This window comes from Pagrus major, chromosome 4 (genome assembly GCF_040436345.1).
Source record: "Pagrus major chromosome 4, Pma_NU_1.0".
In the NCBI taxonomy this organism is placed as follows: Eukaryota; Metazoa; Chordata; class Actinopteri; order Spariformes; family Sparidae; genus Pagrus; species Pagrus major.
This window is the reverse complement of record NC_133218.1, coordinates 37371101-37396159: the sequence shown is the minus strand read 5'-3', so window position 1 is coordinate 37396159 and position 25059 is coordinate 37371101. Positions and strand designations below refer to the sequence as shown.

The 25059-nt window shown below is 42.6% G+C and overlaps 2 protein-coding genes across 2 annotated transcripts; both read right to left on the bottom strand.

The window, feature by feature from the left end:
- Window positions 1–4066: 4066 nt before the first annotated feature.
- LOC140995181 (uncharacterized) lies at window positions 4067–11872 on the bottom strand. Its single transcript, XM_073465136.1, has 13 exons — window positions 11730–11872; window positions 10351–10556; window positions 10058–10195; window positions 9425–9563; window positions 8337–9330; window positions 7891–8032; window positions 7633–7776; window positions 6903–6961; window positions 6058–6248; window positions 5573–5973; window positions 5272–5371; window positions 4781–4970; window positions 4067–4698 (listed from the first exon to the last, which is right to left on the bottom strand). Exons 1-13 carry the CDS (start codon window positions 11850–11852, stop codon window positions 4562–4564), a joined length of 2964 nt encoding a protein of 987 aa, XP_073321237.1. The 5' UTR covers window positions 11853–11872; the 3' UTR covers window positions 4067–4561.
- A 5899-nt stretch (window positions 11873–17771) lies between these two features.
- Window positions 17772–23882, bottom strand: LOC140994308 (CUB and zona pellucida-like domain-containing protein 1). Its single transcript, XM_073463879.1, has 9 exons — window positions 23724–23882; window positions 22930–23039; window positions 22479–22643; window positions 20426–20430; window positions 19945–20132; window positions 18993–19387; window positions 18796–18892; window positions 18410–18596; window positions 17772–17902 (listed from the first exon to the last, which is right to left on the bottom strand). The coding sequence occupies exons 1-9, from the start codon at window positions 23880–23882 to the stop codon at window positions 17772–17774; spliced, it is 1437 nt and encodes a 478-aa protein (XP_073319980.1).
- Window positions 23883–25059: the final 1177 nt, after the last annotated feature.

Below are 25059 nucleotides of genomic sequence, written 5' to 3'. Positions count from 1 at the left end.
AATGTGTGCCAGCTGATGAGTGACAAGTGCGAAACAAAAATGCCAAACAAGTTTTGAGGTCGTTTTTTTTTTTTAATGAATTAGTTAATTTTTCAGCTGTAAACTGTTTCGCTCAGTGTGTCCCAGGGATGATTGATGAGTTCATGGGTTCATTCCATGCAGTCGCAGATCAACTCTTTGAGTGATCAAGCAGGAAGTTTAAGGCCAATAACATCTGTGGTATTTCTGTTTCTGGTAATTAGTGGGCTGTGCTCCGCAAAGCCCACTATGGACACCTCTATAGCAAAGCTATAGGTGAAGCACAGCCCACTATTGTTATTGCTCGCGCCTCTTTTATTATTCCGTTTCTGCCGTTTTTTGGCACTTAACTTGCCCCGCACCGTTGAGCGCACACAAACAAAAAATACATCAAAACGTGCGCCTCGATCGGGTGAGGTGTGCTCTTATTCAGATTTCCAAAAAATTAATTTTTCGCGTCGTAAGACGCGAAAAACTGCGACAAATTTCCCATAAGGAATGAATGGGATGAGGTCAAAAAAATCGCAAATCTGCGACGTTTTTCAAACATCTCCTGCTCTGGCCTACGTTCACCTAGAAACACCATTCAAACTTTAAAATGTAGGCACGGGTCTTGTCTATTTAAGTCGTATTTGAACGTTTTTCCCACGATGTTTCGTTTTTGAACAGTGACCCTTTAATGATGCTGAGTGAATTTTGAAGAATTTTGAAAATTTTAGTTTTTTCAATGATTGTGTATTGCGGAATGTTCATGCAGAGCCAACTGCCAGAGTGTGGGAGACTCAAAAAAAACTCTCAGGAATTCTCTCTTTCTCTGACGACGCCAGCCACAAATTACACAGTAGAAATGTGATTTTTTTCACAGAGTTGTAGCATCACTTGTCTTCTTTCTCCCAATGTGTCTACTTTATCAGTAGGATTTACGGTTTTTGATTTATCTGCCCCTAACCGACAAGAGTAGCTCTCGCGAGAGACGCGAAAAACTTTTCCATAAGCAATGAATGGGACGAGGTCAAAAACCTCGCAGATCTGCCACTTTTTCAAACATCTCCTGCTCTGGCCTACTTTCACCTAGAAACACCATTCAAACTTTAAAATGTAGGCACGGGTCCTGTCTATTTGAGTTGTATTTGAACTTTCTTCCTACGATGTTTTGTTTTTGAACCCTGACCCTTTAATGATGGTGAGTGATTTTGGAAAAATTCAGGATTTTCAATGATTGTGTATGGCAGAATGTTGGTGCAGCAGGCTGCAGGAGCCAAATAACAGAGTGGTGGAGACTCAAAAAAACTCTCAGAAATTCTCTCTTTCCGTGACGACCCCAGCCACAAATTACACAGGAGAACCCTGATTTTTCACAGAGTTGTAGCCACACTTGTTTTCTTTCTCCCAATGTGTCTGCTTTATCAGTAGGATTTACGGTTTTTGATTTATCTGCCTCTAACCGACAAGAGTAGCTCTCAACTGCTCCATTCACTTCAATGTAAATCGCAGGCAGGCAGGCAGGCAGGCAGACAGACAGACAGGCAGACAGACAGACAGACAGGCAGGCAGGCAGGCAGGCAGGCAGGCAGGCAGGCAGGCAGACAGACAGACAGACAGGCAGGCAGGCAGGCAGGCAGGCAGGCAGACAGGCAGGCAGGCAGACGACACAAACACACACAGAGACAGACACACACAGAGACATGCAGCGCAGCACAGCCCACTCTCGCGATTTCCCAACGGGGAATTGTCTAGTTCAAAATTGCTATTCATTCACAGTCCAGCCCACAAGACCACAGTGGCGATGGCTGCCATCCAAAAATGTGGATTTGAACTCGTCCAACGGGGGGGCGGGTTGTTTACATAATTTGGTCGTCTGTTCCCAGAGATGAACAACTCAGTGTTCGGCCTTTTGACAATGATGATGAGGTTATCGCTGCTGTGGACAACTTAATGGAGGTCAAAAACGTCGACTTCTGCAAAGAAGGGTTCAGTACGCTCCACGACCGCATGGTGGTAAAAGTAGGAGGGGACTGTGTTGGATAATTCATGTGCTAGGTTTTCTTGACTCCTTCTACCTTTGGCCACTAACCAACAACCCTGGTGGCCTGCCAGCCCAAAGTGTCTGAAGCATTCTCCAGAGTCGCTTCCCACACCTTTAAATAGCGTGTATACAAACAGCAACCCACACATCCTTTGTTTGTTTGCAAGGTTACCCAGATAAACAGAACCAGACCAACTTAGAAGCGGGTCAGGATGTAATTGTTAGCTGCAACAAAAGCCAGCTTTTGCAGACAATGCTGCAGCAGGTGAGATCTCTGACCGGATTAAAATGCAGGGCCACTGAGGTTTGGCTGAACACAAACACACACCCATGACTGTCAAATGTTCTCACCTATTCAGAAGTTATATCTAATACCAGGAAAAATACAAGAACAACAAACACACTCATCTTTGTCCTCTTAGTAACTCGTGATTTGTGGTTTGTTTGTTGATTTGTCAGCAGGATTACACAATGGAGGAGGAGGATGGAGGATGGGTCTCGGTCCAGAATGGACATCATTAACTTTTTGGTGCAGATCTGGATGAAGGGACGGATCCAGGAATTATTCTTCTAACTTTTATCAAATTTTGGACTGTGTGACAATGATTCAAACCATCAATAAAACCCCTCAAAAGAGACCAAAACACACAGACTGTAGCTGAGAATCTTTCTAATCCTCAGCTCTGTGAATCAAAATGGCTTCTCCGTCTTCAGTCCTTGTTAGAGGTTGGCAGTGGTTGGTAATTAGCGTTGGGCCTCCTCGACCGGTAGATCACCACGCCGCATGCCAGGAGGCATCAGACAACGAAGACGATGTTCATGGCCCGGTTCTGGCTAGGACTTGATGCTGAAAGGAAAAAAAACCCAAAAGAATTCAGGTAGAGAAACAACGCAACACAACTCAACAGCACCACCATGTACGCTAAGGAGACGGGATGTCTGGCAGAAACACAGTGCAGCGCAGATTCCAAGTCCTGGTTCGCCCGCTCTGTCTGCCCATTGGACTGCCGGTGATAGCCGGAGGAGAGACTGACTGAAGCACCGATTGCCTGGCAAAAAGCCCTCCAGACCTGGGAAATAAACTGTGACACCCTGTCAGACACAATGTCCGTAGGGATCCCATGGAGCTTGAAGACATGGAGGACTAGCAGGTTAGCGGTCTCTAAAGCAGACGGGAGTTTAGGCAGGGGAACAAAATGTACAGCTTTGGAGAATCTGTCCACAATAGTCAGTATAGCTGTGTTACCTTCAGAGGATGGCAGACCCGTGAGGAAATCCACGGCGATGTGGGACCAGGGTTGGTGGGGCACCGGCAGTGGCTGTAGCAGGCCAGCAGGCACAGACGAACTCCTTGCTGTCAGCGTATACTGAGGGCCACCAAAAACGCTGACGAATTGCCCCCGCTGGAGGACCTGGGACCTGGTAGAGTCCGGGACAAACATATGTCTGGGTGGACAGTCACTTGGGGGAGGTTGAGAGCTCTGCGCCATCAGAGTGGAGCACTCCGCGTCCGACCTGGCTGCAGCCACCTCGTGTAATTTGAGCTAGAAGTCTGCTGTCAACAGCGAATACGCCTTTGGGTGATGAGAGAGTGAGTGTGGGAATGTTAGCTTGAGTTACTGTGTCAGAGTCAATATAATTGTTGTCAGCACCTGAGTTGACAAGCAGAGGGAGAGTCTGTCGAAGCCACGAGAGGGTTCCCTGGCGCTGGATACGAGAGGGGGAGGTAGTGGTGGTTTGGCTCATCAAGCACCCCCTAAACACTTTTCGAAGCTAGAAAGGTGGCAGGGTCCGCAACAAAGCAAAACAGTATAAATTGTGTTGTCCGTTCGGCTCAGTTTGTTTATTCAGTCATGAAAACAAAGAGTTTGATTATTTAGTTTGTTGAGGCAGAAAATAAATCAGTCAGAAAAACACCTTTCTCTTCTGATTAACGTTTCCTCCCCCAAACTACAGATTGCTCCTTTAATGTAATGTAGGCAGGCAAAAGAAGTGTAATGTCCACTCAAAGTTTTTTTTTTCATGGTTTATTTCCCAAAAAGCAAGCAAACAAAGAACAAAGGAATCCTGCATGCCTCACCTCCTCTAGTAAATAACAGAACCCAACCCAGGTGCATCATGGTCCTACACCTGCCCTTCTACCTATATGACCTAAGGTACCCACAGCGTTACCCCAAATTTCTGAGTAGGAATTTTACAAGTGGCCGATTCTTACATATTCATATATCATTTGGACGGATTACACATAAATGAAGCTAAATCATACTGTAATAGTAAAACAGTTGTAAGGTTACATGGGATCCCACGACAGTAAACCCAACACCTGACTAGCCAGCAGCTGCAGTACCAGCTGTTCATCCTTCATTTTAAGTTTCATTTAATATACAACTTCCTGTATGTAAGATACATTCATTTGTTTAAAAGTGCATTTAATTAGACAGCTGCCGCCCATCACCTAGAGCTTCATATCTTCAAATGTAATTAAAAACAGAACTTGTATTCTGCTCATGCTGTTGTTTAACTCTCAAATGTGGGCAGAGGTTGGTATTTGACCTTTGACATTTTGGTTTTGTACATGACCACTGCACTGATCATGCCGACAGCTGCAAGAAGACATCCAGCGATGAAGACCAGGTTCAGGTTTAGGTTCATCACTGGAGGAAAGAGAAGCATAATGTGAATTCACTCTCAAACACGGCAGGCGTGCTGTTCAGAAACACTCCCTGTCCTCATTACCTGGGCTTTCAGCGCCCTCTGCTGATCTCTTTAAGCGGAGGGGACCCTGGGAAACCAGGTGCCTTGAAGTCTGGGTGACAGCCTCTCTCTTGCTACGACCGCCTAGCTGGGTGGAGTTGAGGCATCCCTGTGCACACCTGGTGTTGGGGATCCCTGCTTCACACATCATGACTGAACAGCTGATGTACACCTGAATACAACAGGACATGCTGTCATTTAACAGACATACACAAACAACTAAGAAAAATTAGCTGTCAGACCCCAAATACAAGATCATGCCTTTGGTTAGGCATGTCAGCACTGGGTTTATTAAAGATAGGTGTTTCAGTCGTGATCATCAGGCATCAGATTTGCAATATGAAACTATATATAAAAAATATATATAAAAGGAGGAAATTATGAATTGGACCTATTCACTGAGGCATTAAGAGATGATCGCAGAGATATTTACAGTCACTCCCTCCAGTCTAACCACATAATCCATCCCTCACCTGGTTGTTCCGACCGATGAACTTGAAGGCCTCCATGCTGAACTGGAACTGTCTCTGGTGGTCAGGGGTGTGTCTTTGAAGAGTCGAGTCCACATTACACCTTATCAGAACAAAGAAAAATGAAAACTAAAGAAATGTTCTCTCTGTACGTCTTACAATGGATAACATTAAAGGGCAGAGTGGAATAATATTCTATTGAAGGTATCTACATGATGAGGAAATGTAGGTGAAACCTAAACTTAACGAGCAACACGTCTTTTTTATGTCCTCTGCCGCCACTAGAGGGTGTACTCATGCCTACCCATTTTCAATGATGGTGTACTTTGGCCTGGAGTTTGGGTTGTCATATGGTGCAGCGCTGCAGGATTCCACAAACAGCACGGTGTTGTTGATTGAAGAGGTGGCCTCGATCTGCATGAAAATCCTGCTCCCTATCTCGTACTCCAGAGGGTACGTATTTGGATCCACCATGGTTCGGAATGTGCTGTCAGGATAGAACTCAAACCCGTAGGTAAACTTGCCGTAGCCTTTCTCCCAGACCGTTACGTTCGGCCTGTGCACTGTGAAGCTCTGTGACACATTTCCCCGTTTTGGGTACTGGCAGCACACTTGCACTTCCAGCAGGTGTTTCCTGGTGATCACATCCGTCCTTCTGTCGACGGTGGTGATTTCATTAGTGAAAATGAGGTTGTCCTCATCTTCCTGCAGAATAGAAAGTCATATCCTCAGTCATCATACTGCTAAGAAGGGAAGAGCACATGATACCAGAAAATGAGCCTGTGTTACCTCGATCTCAGTGCCACAAGCGTTGAGGGGGATGACAGCGATGACGTGAGTGCTGTTGGAGTGTCTCTGGAGGCTGCAGATGGTGTTGGTGGGGTCATTGAGTCGCAAATTATCCTCATGGAGTCGAGGGAATGAAGATTTCTCAATCTCTACTGTCATTGTGGACTCACTGCAGCTCACATAGGACTTAACTAGAGCAAGGACATACAGTATATTTGTGAATTATTTATACACATTATGCTGAAGAGCAGCTCAGGAATGGCCTGAAGAAAGTGACAAAGAGCTCAAAGCATCAACCTGGCCTCCAAATTCACCAGATCCCAATCAGATTGAGCATGCCTTACTCATAAAACACAGGACTGAATGTTGTGTATCAACAGGTTTTATAGGCAACAGTTGTAATCTAAGAGGGTTTAAAAATAGCTTCATAAAATGGGAATACTTTAGTAAAGTACAGGTACCTTGTTACATTCCACCACTGAACATGACTTGTGTTTGTTTTCAAGGAAACTCCACAGGTTAACTTTAAGTTTACACCAAAAAACAAAGTGAAGTATATTCATGGAGAGGTTTCAGTTTGTATGAATAAAGAACCCTGGTGGTGTTTTTGCATAAAACTTTGCAATATACAATTGATGGTTTTGTTTCGTAGCAAAGTTAACCTGAACACAGCACTTAACATGAGTCCAGTTCTTGCAGCTTTAAAAATTGTTCTCTCATGTACAGCAGTTACGTCGTAACATCAACATAGCATTCAGCATGTGATAGTGTATTGGGTAAAAACACATCATTACAATTGTAGTTACACTACAAAATGTTGATATTAAAGTAACGCTTGAACTCACCTTTCTGATCCACGACGTCCACCACAACACACCTCATCTCAGACTGGTAGATCCTCGACCTGGAAAGCATCAGTAAACACTGTTACAACATTTTAACTGAGGAGGTTAATGTCTGTTACTCATTCAGCTTAGCTCATTTTGTCATTGTTAAAGTCTCCAGTAATATGTAAGAACATGTCAGAATTTTGGTTTGAAACATTTAAAAAAATTAGTTATCAACGGAATATGAAGAAATAACAGTTCTTACACTTTGTCAAAGATGTCTATGTATTGTCTTGTAGAGGTATCTACTGAGGTTAGCATGCTAACCAGCTAGCTCCAGCCTGTCCTGTCTTGGAATACCCAGTCGGGACCACTTACTGCACAGCTGACTGAGCTAACTAGCTAAAGGCAGGAGTTTAGCAGGAGTAAGTGGTTACTCATGACATGCTGCCCCCTATTTGTTTGGGGTGAACTTGGTTCGACAGGTTAACCCTAACCCTTACATGTAAAGTGACAGAAGTGTAAATGTTAAGTGACTTAAACCAGACTATCCAGTCTTAAAAAAGATTAAAAGTGAGGTGTAGTTTGAAAATGCTTTTTGAACCTTTATTTTACTTTTGATACACGTTTTCCTCTGACTTTACTATTTAATGAACACATTTTTATCCTTTAAATCTTGGCAGCTTGATAAGTTCCTTATTTGTTCGTAGCTATCCTAATTTTTACTTTCTCTCGACTCTAAACTCACCCTGCCATGGATTCAACAGCAAAGCAGATTGAGTAATAATTTCCCAGTTCGTCCGTGATAGGTGTCCACCTAATGGCAAAATCGCCATTTGTGGTCCGGTGCTTGCTGATATTCAAGGGCCCACTTATGATGATATCAATTATTCTGTATGGAAACAAAAGAAAGAAAGCACAGACTTCTTTAATCTGATGTTATTTTACCTGCTGAAATGATAAAAATGTTTTTTCTGCCACATTGATCTCGTTGGTTCTCACTTACCTTGCGTATGAAGCTTGTGCTTTGACTTTTATCTCCAGTTCTTTGTTGATCTCTGCTTGGATGTGTACTCCATTTGCAGGTGTTGGGGGCAACAACTTTGGCAAGTAGAGCCCCTCGTCACATGATGGAGCAGGTGGGTCCACTGGAATTACATTTTTTTTTTTTTTAATTAAAATTCCAAATGCAATTATTCAATGACCAAAACATAAAAGTTAACTGAATAAATAAAATATTTAAAATGTCTATAATAACAATAAAAAAAGGTTTCTGGTTAAGCTTTTCTGGCGACCACCATGTGTAACATTACACATGAGGGTGTTGCCTGAGCTGCAACATGCACAAACGTTTCTACTCAATGTCAAAGTCTTTATCTAAGATATTAAAGAATAAAGATTTTCTCATTAACAATGTAGTCAGAAAATTATGACAGGAGAAACCTGACTTACCAAGAAAAGAGAAATGCAAAGGAAGTTTGCTGAGAGGACCAATGGCGCCAGGGTTCGATGTGGTTGTGGGTGCAGCTGTGGATGTGGTTGTGGGTGCAGCTGTGGTTGTGGTTGTGGGGGCAGCTGTGGTTGTGGTTGTGGGGGCAGCTGTGGTTGTAGTTGTGGGTGCAGCTGTGGTTGTGGTTGTGGGTGCAGCTGTGGTTGTGGTTGTGGGTGCAGCTGTGGTTGTGGTTGTGGGGGCAGCTGTGGTTGTGGTTGTAGGTGCAGCTGTGGTTGTAGTTGTGGGTGGAGCTGTGGTTGTGGTTGTGGGTGCAGCTGTGGTTGTGGTTGTAGGGGCAGCTGTGGTTGTGGTTGTGGGTGCAGCTGTGGTTGTGGTTGTGGGGGCAGCTGTGGTTGTGGTTGTGGGTGCAGCTGTGGTTGTGGTTGTGGGGGCAGCTGTGGTTGTGGTTGTGGGGGCAGCTGTGGTTGTAGTTGTGGGTGCAACTGTGGTTGTGGTTGTGGGGGCAGCTGTGGTTGTAGTTGTGGGTGCAGCTGTGGTTGTAGTTGTGGGTGCAGGTGTGGTTGTAGTTGTGGGTGCAGCTGTGGTTGTGGTTGTGGGTGCAACTGTGGTTGTGGTTGTAGGGGCAGCTGTGGTTGTGGTTGTGGGTGCAGCTGTGGTTGTGGTTGTGGGGGCAGCTGTGGTTGTGGTTGTGGGGAAAGCTGTGGTTGTAGATGTCCGCCCCCACCACCACCACCATGGGGCTGTGGTTGTGGGGGCAGCTGTGGTTGTGGTTGTTGGCCACCACCACCATGGGGCTGTGGTTGTGGTTGGAGCTGCGGTTGTTGTCCACCATGCTTGTCTCTTTGCCCTCACAGGCAGAGGCGCCCTGTCGGTCCGGGATCCGTCATCGTAGGTCAGACTGATGCTCCTTTTCGGGAAGTCCTCCACAACCATCTCAAATCCATAAACTCTGACGTCGGCAGGGGAGGAGCGGTAGTTTAGTGTGCAAGAGCCCTGACAATGTGAACAATTACTAGTTAAGTCAGGCATCAATCAATTCATCAATAATCAGTTTCATCATACCTTGTATATGGATTTGTTGACTAACCTGATCTAAGTCGAAGCCTGAAGGTGAGCGGCACGAGCTGCACTCCACAGATCTGATACTTCCATATCTGCATCGAACGTTGTCACCATCAGGATCAAAAGACGGCAGTTTGTATGTCCGTGGACAGTTTTGAGGCACTCTGGAATAGAAACATTAATGGTTAGTAACGGCCTTCTGCAGAGTGCATCGGCCATGTTTGACACTAAGGTACGGTGGCGCCGCGTGAACAAACCACTCACAGACCTGCAGTAAAACCAGAAATGTGTTAAACGGGAACTTGTTTGTTTAAGTAACTGGACAATGGTAAACTTCTCTCCATCTTGCCTGCACCCAAAGCCCCCCACTCTTTTGCCAAATGATACAAAACATGTCACCTGATTTTTGAGGCAGTCATGTTTATGTGATTGTAACATTTTGTAAATGATCCTGCTGACAGATCTTTTGGTTTGTAGACGTGCTGTGGGAAACATTCCCAGTAAAAATGTTTGCAGTCTACGTTTTGCTTTCAGCCCAATGATTTCAATATCATTGGACTTGATTTTGACACAATTATCTGGCTGCCACAATATATCTTTTACATACTACCACTGGGAGAGTAGGACATCTGTTTCATGCTGACTGCAGGGAACTTACCGTAGGAAAGGTAGAATGGCGATGTCTGGTGATCTGTTTGGTTGTCCGGTGTCAGATCTTGTTCCCAAATCCACAGAGGTCAGTGGAGACCAACCGCTTAAATGGTTACGATTTCGGACCCAACAGCAGCTGGATGCCCTGGTATGCGTGGAAACAATACTCATTATTGATTGTGTGCAACTGGGTGACTCAAAGCAGTTTTGATGACTAAGACGAAGCTTCACAAACTTCACTCAATAAATAAAGCACAGCAGCAACAATATTAATATGATTTAATGAAGCAAAAAACTCACTTCAAATGAAAAGGTTTGTCACTCGGGACGATTCTTGTTGAAACCGTCTCAGTTTCGCACCATCGGCTGCTATATCGTGCTCCATTGGTGCTGCTGTCAAGTGTGCCTCTCCTATAACTGGTTCTACTGCCACAGTTGCCGTTGTAACAATACCAGTTGAGGATGTGCCAACATCCAGTGAAGGTTTCCCTGCTGCGAACATCAACCTGTGGAAAAAGATGAGATTAAGCAATTGTGCAGTTGGAGATGGTTGCTCTGCTGAAGCTACAGAACCGTTTTAAAATGACATTTCTTTATATTTCGTAAATATAATGCGACAAGAGTTTACAAGAGGTTGCCTGAGGTGGAAGGAGTCAATTTCAGAGAACCTAGAACATTTATTCATCATTGTTAAAAGCGTTAGCGTCATCATCACTGTCAAAATGGTGACCAGTGAGCTCCTTCTTCATCTTAGGGAAGAGGTGGTAGTCTGAGGGGGTCAAATCAAGTGAGCAGGACGGGTGGACGAGTTCAGATCAGTACTATGGATGGCAGCCATCAACACTGTGGACTGTGGGGCTGACTTCCAATTTTCAATTACCTGAAGGCTGTGAGCTCCATGTTTTGATCATTTCAGAGCAGATGTTTTTGAAATCAGAAATAAACAATAATATCACAATATGTCGATGAAGTCATTGTTTGAATGTGGACATAATTAAGGGTAGACAAAAACAAAAACTACTATATCTCAACTTTAAACTTCCCCAGTTGTGATTTGTTACTTTAAGACAATAATATTTTACATTAAAAGGTTTGATATGTGGTGTTTGAATATGCCGTCTATCTGCTTTCATTTGCATACATTTCTAGAGCAGATGGCTGGTGTAATCTCATCTTCAGATGATCTGTAGCTTCTTTATCGTTTCTTTAATAAAAAGTGAGGCTGGAGGACGTCCCTTTAAACTAGTGGGAAATTCCACCGTAGCTAATTCTTCTTTTATCCGTACCGTTTATTGTTTTGCAGGCATATATTAATCAAAGAATGTTTTACAAGATAATATAATTTACTGTCCACCCAAGTTCTACGTTGACGTAACTATTGTGTCTTGAATATAGGAAATCAACAAAGCCATTTGGAGTGAAAATACTAAACACAAGAGCATAATTAATAATAATTAAGCACTCAGTGGACAATCAATATTATTTATGAAAGAGCCTTGAGGCCACTTTGAGTTCTGATTTTTTTGTCCCCAGAGTTCTGGAGAAAAAACTCATTTTCACAGGTGGTTTTAATTCTCTTCTGCAGAATAACAACAGCAATAATAATAATAAAGTGATAAAATAAATTCACACATTATCTGTATTTAATGTTACATCTCAATAAAAGTTGAATCACTCACCCTGTGTGAGCCATCAGGGTTTTTCCCTTTGTAGGTGAAGGTCGAGGTTGCACCATAGTGATGTGATGCCGATGCCAGCGAGACCAGGAGCGGCAGAAGCAGGATCACCAGTGTGGAGGCCATGATGCCGCAAACTCTCCTCTGTCTCCAGATTTGTCGCCTGCAGCATCTTTATATATGCCCGCTGGAGAAGCTGACAAGCAGTCATGCATGTTGAAAGGTATGTGCACTATGTTTCAAAACCGGTTTCATTGAGCAGCCTGAAATACGTCTCAGTCTTCCCATAAACGAAAAACCTGTTTGATACCTTAATCTACCGTAATCTACATCTCATCAGTCAGAGGTGGAGGCAGAGGCATTTAGCTTTTAGTTTCTGTTCTGCTGTTTCTCTGCTCTGACCTGGGTGAGGGTTAAGACAACAGATACGAGTAGAGTGATGCAGGAACGAGTCCTAAAACCCAGAAATCAGTTAGCATTTTTGCACATCCGGTTCCCTCACCTGAAAGTCTGTGAGTTTTTAAAATTGGTTTACAGTTAAATGTGTGAAATAAGGTGCGTGGTGACCACAAGTTATTTACACGTTTGTTTCTACAACATAAAATCCATCATTAAATGTCCCACAGTTTAATTATAAAGGTCTTCTGTGTGTTAAAAATGGTTAGCGGTTGCTCACAAGTGTCTAACTTTAAAATTTGTACATTGATCAGTTTATAGAAAACCTGTATAGTAATTGTGCAGTAAGACACTTAGTGGTGGAGACGTTTAAGTCATGTGACCGTGATGTCGTCCGTTTATAGCCTAACATTAGCTTTTTACTGCTACACATTTAATTTACGCTTCAATCATCACAAATGGTGTTCATCTGTGAAGATTATCTTGATGAACAAAACATGTTAGTATCATAAACTTGTGTTTCTGTTTATTTTCTGCAATAATCCAAAATCCAATTGAAAAATCTCACAGGCTTTTTGTGGAGGGAACCCAGGTGATGCTAACTTCAGGGATTGTGTCTCAGACAGACAGACAAACAGACTTAAAGTGATTGTGGGTCAGGGCCGTAGATGTCCAATGGCTCCATTCTCCCTTCCTACATCCAGTGTCCCGCGGCCCTCGCTCGGACCACACCCATCTTGCATTTCTGCCTATATTTTGATCTCAGTTGAACACCTGGAAAGTTTCGTGACTGCATCATGCATAGCTGTGTAATATTGAGACAGATATACACCTGGCAAAGTACTCAAACCACTTCTGTGGGAGTTCCCAGATGTACAACAGGTGCGTCCAGGGTCACATTTTACCATCATCGCTTGCACAAACCCGAATGAAAACATGTCATGCATTGTGAGGATTCTGTCACAGATTAAGTGCTTTGTTGTTGCAGCTGATTCCAGTAAGTAGAGCTGCACTGTTTCCTCATAGCTCCAACACACAGCTGCTGCCGTAACAGTCCTCCTGTGGCCTCTTAACACCTTGTTTTTATCTACATCTCTCATCGACACTTATCAGTCTCATTTCTGTCTGTGAGACCTTGTGAATCAGGTATGATCATATGTCTGTTTTTTCAGCTTTCAATAAAAGTAATAACTTTATTTTCATTCAACTGTAGATAAATAAAAAACATTTGTACTTGGTATGATATTGCTCAGTGATAGGAGGGAGCTGCACTATTGGCTGGTGGATTATTTGGGGACTTTAGTCGACAGGTTGTCGTACATCACTGCACAAAAACACATGCACACTGGTCTTTTTGTATTATTTCTTATTTATTATTCTCATATTAGACACGCTGTTTACCTACATAAGGTTTTCAGGTCTTCACATTCATGCATCCAGAAGGTTTTATTCACTATTGAGATCTACTACTTCAAATGTAGCTTTAATAACAATCCTGCAAACTACCTGAGGTCAGAGACCAAAGTATGACAAACTTTAGCATTTTCATGGCGACAACTTACATTTTTCCGCATCATTCATTTGGTTCAGGGAAACAAGCCAATGAAAGCTACTGAAGTTTGGTCCAAGACAAAACAAACAATTCAAGTTCAGAATCAACCGACATCTTGACGGACTGTTGTCCTGCGGTTGTGCTTTGAATTTATAATGAATAGGGATGCGGCCCAGTGGTTGCTTTTTGAATTTTGAATGGAAAGTTTCAGGTACTAAGCCGGTGCTAAATACACATCGTCAGTCTAAAACCTACAAGGAAGTAGATGCAGACATACCACAGAGTCCAGTCATGATAAAGAGCATAATTATATGGATAAGCAGGGCGAGGACAGGCATTGTTCCATGACACCTGAATACAGTTTGTACGACTTCTTTCTCAAACTGAAAGAGAAACTAAGAGTTCATTATGAATTAGGGGTGTCGCCGATAACCAGTATTGACAACAACCGTGATATTCAGTGAGATATTCAAATCAAATCAAGTCAGTTTTATTTATATAGCCCAAAATCACAATCACATTGTCTCAGTGGGCTTTACATCTTCTGTCCTTAGACACTCGATTCAAGTGAGGAAACACAAAACTTTTAACAGGGAAAACAAAAGATGGAAGAAACCTCAGGAAGGAGGCAGCAGGCAGCAGGATCCAGGAGAGAGAGATGTTCCTGGAGGGCCGTGGTCCAGCAGAAAGGAGCCTGAATGAAAAGAGAGGAGGAGGACGAGGAGGAGGAGGAGAGTGAGAGAGCAACACAGCTTGAGGGAACAGAAAACAAAAGGTTAGAGATATGGGACTGAGACCGGCCAATATTGATTTAGCATTATGTTAATAATAGACATATGATAATATTGTGCAAATAATCCAGCGCATCCAGTGTAGAAACACAAAAGCTGCATGAACAGTTAACTGTTAGCTGGCAAGTGCACAGCTGCTCCTCACTGATTTACTACTGCTGCACGAAATCATTTGGAAACAACACAGTTTATTGCTTCCACAGACTCTCCCTCCACCTCCCGACACTCGTATGATGAGTGTTATTCATTTTACGAAAGACAGATGAAACACACAAGAAACAAAGCGAGCATAAATGTTTCTCAACAGAAGTTCTTCGGACCCTTACTGAGCAGTTCTTCCTGCTGTCGGGTCACTGCCAGCGGGGAAAACAGTTGCTAATGGAGGGAGCGTGGGATTGGTCTGCGTCAGTGTTTGGGTATGTGGTGCGTGTCAAGCGGTACCAACATGAACGCAGGAACCAGACGTTCCCCAGCAGTTAATGTGTGCCAGCTGATGAGTGACAAGAAAGTGCGAAACAAAAATGCCAAACAAGTTTTGAGGTCGTTTTTTTTTTTTTTTCTGACCTAGTTAATTTTTCAGCTGTAAACTGTTTCGCTCAGTGTGTCCCAGGGATGATTGATGAGTTCATGGGTTCATTCCATGCAGTCGCAGATCAACTCTTTGAGTGATCAAGCAGGAAGTTTAAGGCCAATAACATCTGTGGTATTTCTGTTTCTGGTAATTCAAAATTGTTATTCATTCACAGTCCAGCCCACAAGTCCACAGTGGCGATGGCTGCCATCCAAAAATGTGGATTTGAACTTGTCCAACGGGGGGGCGGGTTGTTTACATAATTTGGTCGTCTGTTCCCAGAGATGAACAACTCAGTGTTCGGCCTTTTGACAATGATGATGAGGTTATCGCTGCTGTGGACAACTTAATGGAGGTCAAAGACGTCGACTTCTGCAAAGAAGGGTTCTGTACGCTCCACAACCGCGAGGTGGTAAAAGTAGGAGGGGACTGTGGTGGATAATTCATGTGCTAGGTTTTCTTGACTCCTTCTACCTTTGGCCACTAACTTGCCATTTTGAACAACCCTGGTGGCCTGCCAGCCCAAAGTGTCTGAAGCATTCTCCAGAGTCGCTTCCCACACCTTTAAATGGCACGTATACAAACAGCAACCCACACATCCTTTGTTTGTTTGCAAGGTTACCCAGATAAACAGAACCAGGCCAACTTAGAAGCAGGTCAGGATGTAATTGTTAGCTGCAACAAAGGCCAGCTTTTGCAGACAATGCTGCAGCAGGTGAGATCTCTGATCGGATTAAAAGGCAGGGCCACTGAGGTTTGGCTGAACACAAACACACACCCATGACTGTCAAATGTTCTCACCTATTCAGAAGTTTTATCTGTTGCCAGGAAAAATACAAGAACAACAAACACACTCATCAGACCAGTTTGTCCTCTTAGTAACTTCAAGAATTTAATAATAATTTTAATACATTTATGTAATTACCTTCATCAGAGTCATATGTTTTCATGCGTGTTCGTTTTGTGTTTTGTTTGTTGGTTTGTCAGCAGGATTACACAATGGAGGAGGAGGATGGAGGATGGGTCTCGGTCCAGAATGGACAACATTATGTGCTCTCCTGAGTGTAATTCTAGTTCAGTTTTTAGTTTTAGTAACGTGAGGTGGAAAATGAGACCGTCCCCATCTTACTCGGTTGACTATACGAGCCTGTGGACGATTAGGTGAAGTTGTTCATTGCTGCTGGACTGTGGATTTCTTTGTGAAGGACTCGGGTCGGATTTTCCACGACCGTCCAGAGGATGTGACTTTATGAATGTTTTCGAGTGCCTCGTCTCAGTGCCTCTCTCTAACAGAGAGCAGCAGTAGCTAATGTTAGCTTAGAAATCAGGGATGTTTAATTTAAACCTGGACACAGCGTTGGAGGCGGCGCCCCGTTCATTCCTATGAAAGCTGCTCAGTGGCGCTTTGAATCCAAAAAAGCCATTTTAGTGACTGAGTTTATGTCAGCAAGACTTCCTGTCTGAGAGCTCATTCAGCTCACTGATCTGGTTTTTAAGATGAGGCTGCAAATTGCATTTTTTTTGTTTTGTTTTGTTTGTTGGTTGAATTGATAGTTTATAATTGGACCGTGGTTTTCAGGATTTTTTGATATAGCAGTGAGGGCAGTGGTTGATTGTTGTAATGGTTATAAATTGTTATATAATATTCTTATATTTTCAGAAAATAGGACCCAAATGCACACACACAAAGGCAAGTAAGAGGACGAAAGACGAGCTTTAATAAAGTCAACTGTAATCCAAAAAGTCCAAAATACAAGAAACAAAAAGGAAAAAAACACAAGAAACATGTTAAAGTTCCCAATTTATTTTCATTCGGTCGACTAATTGTTGCAGCTCTACAAACAAATGTGAACAAACTTTGTCATTAAATATGTTATTGTAACATTCAGCCATCAAATGAGCCAGTCCATCTCCCCCTTCAATTGCATCATGTTACAACACCACTGTTGTTCGAATCATCTGCCCCCTCGAGTGGCTGCCAGTTTGTGCAAACGTTAGCCAATGATGCTAACGCTAGCATGAGGCAGTATGGTGCACTGAGCGCATACTGTAGGATGTGTGTGTTCTTCTTCCACAAACTGGCAACTCCTAAGACTCTTGATCGCTGACGAAACACAGTTCCCACGTGATACCAACGCCGTTACACTACTGGCTGACAAACCGTTAGAAGCTGGAAACAACCGTAAGAATTCTGACACAGAGATAAACAAAACTATCATTATTGACCTGACAAACATTTAAAATCATAATATTGTTGACTTTTACCCTGCACCTTTCAACGAGCTTCTACAGATGTGCTATTTTTAAAAAATGTTACTGACATGACCTTTAAGTGAAGAGAATACAGTGTATATTAGCCATGTGTTTAGCCTTACCCTAAAAATATATAATCAGTATACTCAAATTCATATCAAGTGACTAAAATGTTTCCCTCAAACCTCTGCAAGTAATATTAAAAACACATTTGTAGATATTCATTGTCAACGGTGAATTATCTTTTTCCAGTTTTCAGAGCAGCTGAAGTGCTGAGTAACCTCTGTACAGACTCATCCACACACTATGTGCTTCATATTGTCTCAACCGATGAAAGCAACCTCTAACTTTTTCAAATTTTGGACTGCGTGACAATGATTCAAACCATCAATAAAACCCCTCAAAAGAGACAGAAACACACAGACCGTAGCGGAGAATCTTTCTAATCATCAGCTCTGCGAATCAAAATGGCTTCTCTGTCTTCAGTCCATGTCAGAGGTTGGCAGCGGTTGGTATTTAGCGTTGGACCTCCTCGACCGGTAGATCACCACGCCGCATGCCAGGAGGCAGCCGACAACGAAGACGATGTTCATGCCCAGGTTCAGGCTCGGACCTGATGGTGAAACAAAAAAAATTCAGGTAGAGTAACAACGTAACACAACTCAATAGTAACACAAACTACTGACTACTAACCTCGACACAGATTCATTTGTCACAAACTCATCCAGAGAATATTTGTTGTATTTAACGTCATTTAATTATAATGCTGTTGAAGAATAATGTTGCTAAATAATGAGAGCATTGTTTCTCTTGTAGGATTCATGGCCTGATTGTCACCGAACCAAAAAGGAATTTCATATCGAAGAATCTCCACAGAGGAATATGTCATAAAATGGAAGCCAACTTAAAATGAATTGAATATTCCCTATTTGCTTTATTTCTGAAGCAAAGGACAGGTGAGTTTTTAATTAATAATTTGGTTTGACTACATGGGCTCCAAGTTAAATATGGAAACTATACAGTCAAAGCTCTTTCTCCTTCATGAAGGTTCAGATTATTGCAGGACTGTCTCATCTGCAGCAGGAGTATCTAATGAACTGGCAGCTGTGTGGACGTGCACGCTGACCTTGGCTGTCAGAAGTTTTAACCAGGTGCAAAGGACCCTGGGAAATGGAGTGGCTTGAAGTCTCGGCCACAGCTTCTCTTTTGCGGCGGCTGTTCCCTGAGGTGGATCTGACGCATCCCTGAGAGCACCTGGTTCCAGAAACGCCGGACTCACACAGGATGACTGAGCAGGTGATGTACACCTGCAGGCAAGAAGACGTGAAGTCAGACTCAGCTGTAAAAAGTTATTGGAAAGACAGAGAGGAACTGTCTCTTCTGTGTTTAAAAAAAATATATATATATAATAAACATGTTACTTCCAACAAATTCTGACATTTTAGGTGGTGGGAACTACTTAAAATTTATAATAGGAAACATCTGTGATTTACAAAGTGACCTCACCTGTTCATGAGCACCGATGAACTCAAAAGCCTCCATTCCAAATCTGAATTGAGCGCTGGAGCTGGGGTAGATCTGCACTGTGTTGTCCTTCACACACCTGCAACGTGATGCAGTTACAATTTATAAGAGAAACAGAGGCAGAATAGAAGAATTCATACAATCATCAGCTAATAAGCCTTTTCATTGCGCACACATACCCATTTTGGATGATGGTGTAGCTGATACGAGAGTTGGGATTGTCAAAGGGCGTGGCCCTGCAGGACTCCACAAACAGCTCTGTGTTGGGGATGGAGGTGGTCGCCTCGATCTGCATGAACATCATCTGTTTGAGGTACACCTCCACCGGGTAAGTGCTGCTGGAAACTTGTCTTCTGAACCGCTCGCTCTCAAAGAATTCAAACTGGAAGGTGAAAGCACCGAAGCCCTTCTCTGTGAAGGCGTACGGGTTCTTGTGCGTGAATCCCAGGGTCAGGTTGGTTCGCTTGGGGTAGACACACGAGAAGGCGATCTCGACGTCATGTTGCCTTGAAATGACTCCATTTGTGTCAGCAGAAGTGATCTCGTTCTTGAAGATGATGTTGTTGTCATCCTCCTGAAAATGAAACAGAATTACATTTGGACTCTGGATAACCCCACCAGTAAAACGGCCACATGTTCAGTATGCAAGGCTGTCATTTCGAGGGGTTGGGCACGAGTGTTGCCAATTTCAACACCAGCAACCTTGTAAAGCATTTGAAGATGCATCACATGAAAGAGCACGACGACTTCACCAAGGCGAAGTTTGTCAAGTTTATTGTCCTGGACGACCAGCCGCCGTCGGTCATCGAAAATGTGGGTTTAAAGTTTTTAAAGGAATTGTTATTTATCCGAGATTTCTTTATTTGTTCTTTTTTGGTTATGACTGACTGTCAAAATAGATAATAAAAGAAAGAACAATGATAGCAATCAGATCACATCCATACAGGGTTAGAAGTGTATACAGCTGTTATCGGATGGGTACAAAGCCCAGGTATCAAAATCGGTATCGGGAAGGAAAAACTGGTATCGGAACAGATCTAGTTGCCAGTAACAGTCAATGTTTGAATGGCTGAAGACAACGCAGATGTGGGCATTGAATTAAAGGCGTTGAACAGTTTCTACGTGCTTTACCTCGATCAGGGTTCCACATGTGTTCAGCGACATGAAGGCCACCAGGTGGGTTGAGTTGGACCGCGTTGTCAGGTTGCAGGAAGAATCCCGGAAGTCGTTCAGATGCAAGTCGTCCTCGAAGCGTCTGATGAGGTAGGTCTTCTCCACCTCTACCTTCATTGTTGTTTCATTGCATGTCACGGTGGCGTCTAAATATAGTGTGAGACATGTGACCTTTATTTGTGTCATTGTGATGATGCAGTCAGGGACGTTATAGAAAAATGACTTTTGTCTAATAAATAAATGTCGTCTACTAACCATGGTGTCCAACATCAACAGTCACACAGCGTGGCTCTGATTGATAGCCTCTGTTGTGTCTGAAATATAACAAATATATATAATAAAATATAGTAAAAATCTGGATTTGTTGTTAAATGTTGTAAGTTTCCATATTTAACTTGGAGCCCACGTAGTCAAACCAAATGATTCATTTAAAACTCACCTGTCCTTTGCGTCAGAAAAGAAGCAAATAGGGAAATGATGATTCAATTCATTTTCAGTTGGTTTCCATTTTATGACATATTCCTCTACGGAGAGTCTTCGATATGAAATTCCCTTTGGTCCAGTGACAATCAGGCCTTGAATCCTACAAGAGAAACAATGCTGTCATTATTTAGCAATGGGGAACATTATTCTTCAACAGCATTATAATTAAATATAACAAATATTCTCTGGATAAGTTTGTGACAAATGAATCTGTGTTAAGTTACAGAAAGTAGGTCATGATTGCAAAATAAAACCCAACAGGAGAATTTACACCCGTGTAATGTCATTACAGAATGATTTAAACACAACGTTTCCTTACGTGGCGTTTTGTGCTCTGGATCTGACTTTGATGCTGAGGGTCTGGTTGACAAACGCCGGAAGATTTGCTCCATTAATTGGAGTTGGTGCCAAGAAAATGGGAAAGTAATCACCGTCAATGCATGAAGGGGCAGAACTGTCCACTGAAAATCAGACGACAGAAGTGACGGACGTTGAGTAATTGATAAAAATGTTTACATTTAAATCAATGTTGTTAAGATTTAAAAAAAATAAATCTAACCAAAAACAGAGAACTGCAGGGGGAGCTTGCTCAAAGGAGCAATTGAGCTTCGGAAACGCGCCGTGGTCGTTGGCACAGTTGTGGTGGTGAGTGGGCTTTGACGTTTACTCCTTCCCACAGACAGGGGGCCCTTCGATGTGTACGATCCATCAGAGTAGGACAGCGTAATGTTTCTGTTGGGAAAGTCCTCCACCACGAGCTCAATGGGAAAGTACCCAGTTGTAGTTGCTCTTGTATACTTTAATGTGCAGGAATTCTGACAAAAAGGAAAAATATTTTCATCACGCAGTATAAATGACAACAGCTGCTTCTGAATGGATGCACGCTACAGGTAACAGCCTATCAATGATGAAAGCTACTGCGCGACATACAGGCGAAGAGACTGGAGCTACTCCAGTGTGTCGAAGGGAGGGCAGCACATATTGGCAATGCTGCAGTGCCCAGTTTCCCAGTAACACCACTGAAAATGCACCAAATCACTCCATGGAGGTGAAAGCTGTGGCCTTTAAATCAGTTGCTCTTCAATACCCAATCACCGCACTTCATGTTTAGTTTATTATTACTTTAAAAAGTAACAGTGGCGCAAACTGTTTTTTGCATAGTTTAATTAGCATCCTTGGTTTCAGTCCCATTTATATCCCAGTGTTCTCTAGTGTTCACTACAATTAGGTAAACCTCTTTATTTGATGAATTGCCTAAAGTTAAGGAAATAATAATGTGATATAGCTTCCACCTCAAAATAAGAAAAGTTCCTCCTTACCTGATCGAAAGAGAAACCTGTCATCAGACCACACAGCCCACACTCATAGGCACTGGAACTTGCTGCTAACCTGCATCTGACTTGGTCACCATCAGGGTCAAACATGTTCAGATTGAATGATCGAGGGCAGTTCAGGGATACTCTGTAACATACAAATCCACCGAATTTAGGGACAGTTTGCTTCTGATGAAATACAACGTAGTTAGTTAACTAGTTTAGTAGCAGAAGTGGATTCACATCAGTATCAGTTTGAAAGGTGTGGAAATGTAATTAAATTAAGATTGCAGTTTCATGTTTGAGATTTTAATTGTATAATTTCAAGAGGTCATATATATCAAAAAACACATTATTTTTCTCATACGGTGCATTGCTACAGCTTCCCTTTTCACGCTGTGTCTCGAACACTCTGTTTTAGCTACAGAGTGAGACATTGTGCCTCTGAGTTGCACATGCACATTACTTAACAAGCAGGATGTAGCTAATCAGAGGCAGAGTAGAGCGGGTCATGCCGAGAAGGTAGTGTGATCTAAAATAACGTTGCTACAGCAGTAGCAGCTGTGTCTGCTGACTGACTGGAGTGTATTTATCCTGTTACATCACGACCAAATGATAAACAACGTATTGTAGACATCGGAGCGATGCAACAAACCAGCAACCATTAAAAACAAAAGAGGGAGTGGTGGTCGTTACCTGAGAATAGGCAGCATGGTAGTGACTGGAGGTCTGTTGGATTTACCAGTATCAGATCGGGTTCCCAGGTCAATACTTGCCATCATTCTCCAGATACCTGCTGAGGTTCTGGCGTTGGCTACCCAGTAGCCCTCACCAGTGGTACTAGTGACCCGAGAGGGGTATCTGTTTGAATAAATATTTGAAAAATGAGGACAGTCTGTCAATATTTAAAATGTTATCTCTTCAATGGCACAGTAACAAGGTCTGAACACAGGATGGAGTTCAGAACTATACTGCCCGGCCAAAAAAAAGTGTAGTTGGACGGCCTTTTCCTCACAAAGGGAATTAGCAAATAATTGAAGAACCATTGGTCCAATCATCATAAAACTTGGTAGATATCGTCAAGTTTTCAAGAAATGTAATTACAGAATGTATTTCAAAATCAAATACTGAGGTGGATTTTGCTCACCTGATCAAAAAGGGTAGGTTGCTGGGTAGTTTTCTTTTTGTCACCACCTCATGTTGGCACCAGCGGAAACTATACGAATTTACGGCAATTCGTGTGACGCTAGAGGACGTCTGAGACCCACAATTAAAGTAACACGTGTAGTGATTCACAAAGCAATCACGTACGGTTTGCTTGTCACGAAGTTCCACCTGCAAAGAATCATGTAAAGATCATCATGTGACAACTCCAACAAAATCTGTTGAACTCTAAAGCCAGAAGAAAACAGCGTGTGTTCGATATCTCATTTTGAAACCAAACTTTGAATTGACATTCATCTTGTCGTGATCAGACTGACTTCTTTCATGATATTTAAGGCCCAGTCAAGCAAAGATTCATGGATGAGGAGAACGTCTCAAAGTGGTTCTCATGTCACTGACAAGCCAATAATTGGACGGAGTATAGAAGAAAATGTAGACAAAATTAAAAAGACAAAAACGGAAATAAATATGACAATAAAATATATTTAAATGCTGTAATGATAATAATAATAATAACAGATCAAATTGAAAAAAATGTTACTAGATAAATACAATAAAATAAGTAAGGAAAATAAAGTAAATAATGCCTGTAAACACACACACGTTTACAGTTGTGTCCTGGTTGAGCTGTAAAAGTGACATCCGGACATTAACATCTAAAATGTATATATTTTCTCTATTTTCTTTATTTGTAGGATTTTTATTTTTTCCCTGACAATGAAAATATCAGTTCATCAGGACACCCTCTGATGAGATGACACCCAAAGTTGAACTTACCTCATAAGTCCCGTCTGAATTCCTCCCTTTTGCAGCGACAGTGAGCGAACCACCAAAGAACCTCTTCATGTTTGGGTCAGTCCTGGTCCTGGACCTGGACCATGCTGATGCAGCGGAGACCATGAGCAGCAGATGCAGCAGCAGCGTGAGAGAAGCCATCTTTCTGATTACCCCAACTTCAACGTGAGCTGAATCTTAAATGTTCTGCTATGAGGAAACGAAGACGCTTGTCGATGACTTGTCTACATCATTTGCTGAAAGTCTGAAGCATGAAGTAGAACTAGTTCTACCCCCCTGTCCCATCAAAGACCTCGGCTGTCTTTCAGCAATGCTCTAATGTTCTTTCAACACGAAAACACATTGGAGAATGGGTGGAACAGATATTTCAGATGCCCTGCTGCAATTATGTCGAACTCATCAAACATTTTGGGTTGGTGACCCGCCAACCTGGGAATGAGACTCAACAAACAACTGTCTTCCTCCAGAATCCAGAATCACCTTTGAATGAAAAATTAAACATATACTGTATGTATTTAACTTTTAATTATTTCTGGTTCACAAAGTTCATTCCAACAATCTGATCTTCCAACAAATTGCCATTTTTCCATAAAAGCCTAAAGGATTATTATTTTGTTTTCACGTGTGTCACCTGTACCTGTTTGTTTGTTGGTTGGTTTGTCAGCAGGATGAAACAAAAACTACCAAACAGATTTCCACTAAACTTGGATGGAGGATGAGTCTCGGCCCAGAATAGACTTCACTAACTTTGGTGCGGTTCCTGATAAAAGGTCAGATCCAGGATTTGTTTCTCACTTTCTGTCACATTTTCTGATATGACGTTTTTTGACGTGTTCGTTAATTTCTCGGGGAATAATCCGTGGATCTTGATGAGATGAATCAGGCGTATTTAGGTGGCTGGTACAGTCTGATACATGGTGACTGAGTTCGATGTTAGATTAGGCTTTTTGGAATTAAAGGGCACTGTTGGGCCTTGGCGGAGGTATGCGCTCTACTGAGGGCCATTCTAGTATTAATTTGTAATGTATTTCCATTTTTTGAATCAGCAGTCATAACGTCAGTTGTGTTGAAAAAGAAGGAGGCTTTTAGCTCTTTTTGCCCTCCACACAACTTACCCCGCTACCCCTCCTTGTTTCCTTTCCTTCCCCTCTCCTCCCACTCGTTTCCTCTTAACTCTTTCCCTTTCCTCTCTTTTCCTTTCCTTTCCTTCGTCCCTCCTTTTATCTCTTCTTGTTTCCTTTCTTTTGCTTTCCTTTCCTCCGATCTCCTCTCCTCCTCTTCTCCCCCCTTGTTTCCTCTCCTCTCTTTTCCTTTCCTT

Coding starts and splice junctions, on each gene's coding strand:
- LOC140994308 (XM_073463879.1), bottom strand. CDS start 23,882: ATGGCTTCTCTCACGCTGCTGCTGCATCTGCTGCTCATGGTCTCCGCT. Junction 19,388..19,944: donor CATGTGGAACCCTGATCGAG/GTAAAGCACGTA, acceptor TTTCATTTTCAG/GAGGATGACAACAACATCAT. Junction 18,893..18,992: donor TACACCATCATCCAAAATGG/GTATGTGTGCGC, acceptor ATCACGTTGCAG/GTGTGTGAAGGACAACACAG.
- LOC140995181 (XM_073465136.1), bottom strand. CDS start 11,852: ATGGCCTCCACACTGGTGATCCTGCTTCTGCCGCTCCTGGTCTCGCTG. Junction 10,196..10,350: donor GACAAACCTTTTCATTTGAA/GTGAGTTTTTTG, acceptor CACGCATACCAG/GGCATCCAGCTGCTGTTGGG. Junction 4,699..4,780: donor AGAGGGCGCTGAAAGCCCAG/GTAATGAGGACA, acceptor TCTTTCCTCCAG/TGATGAACCTAAACCTGAAC.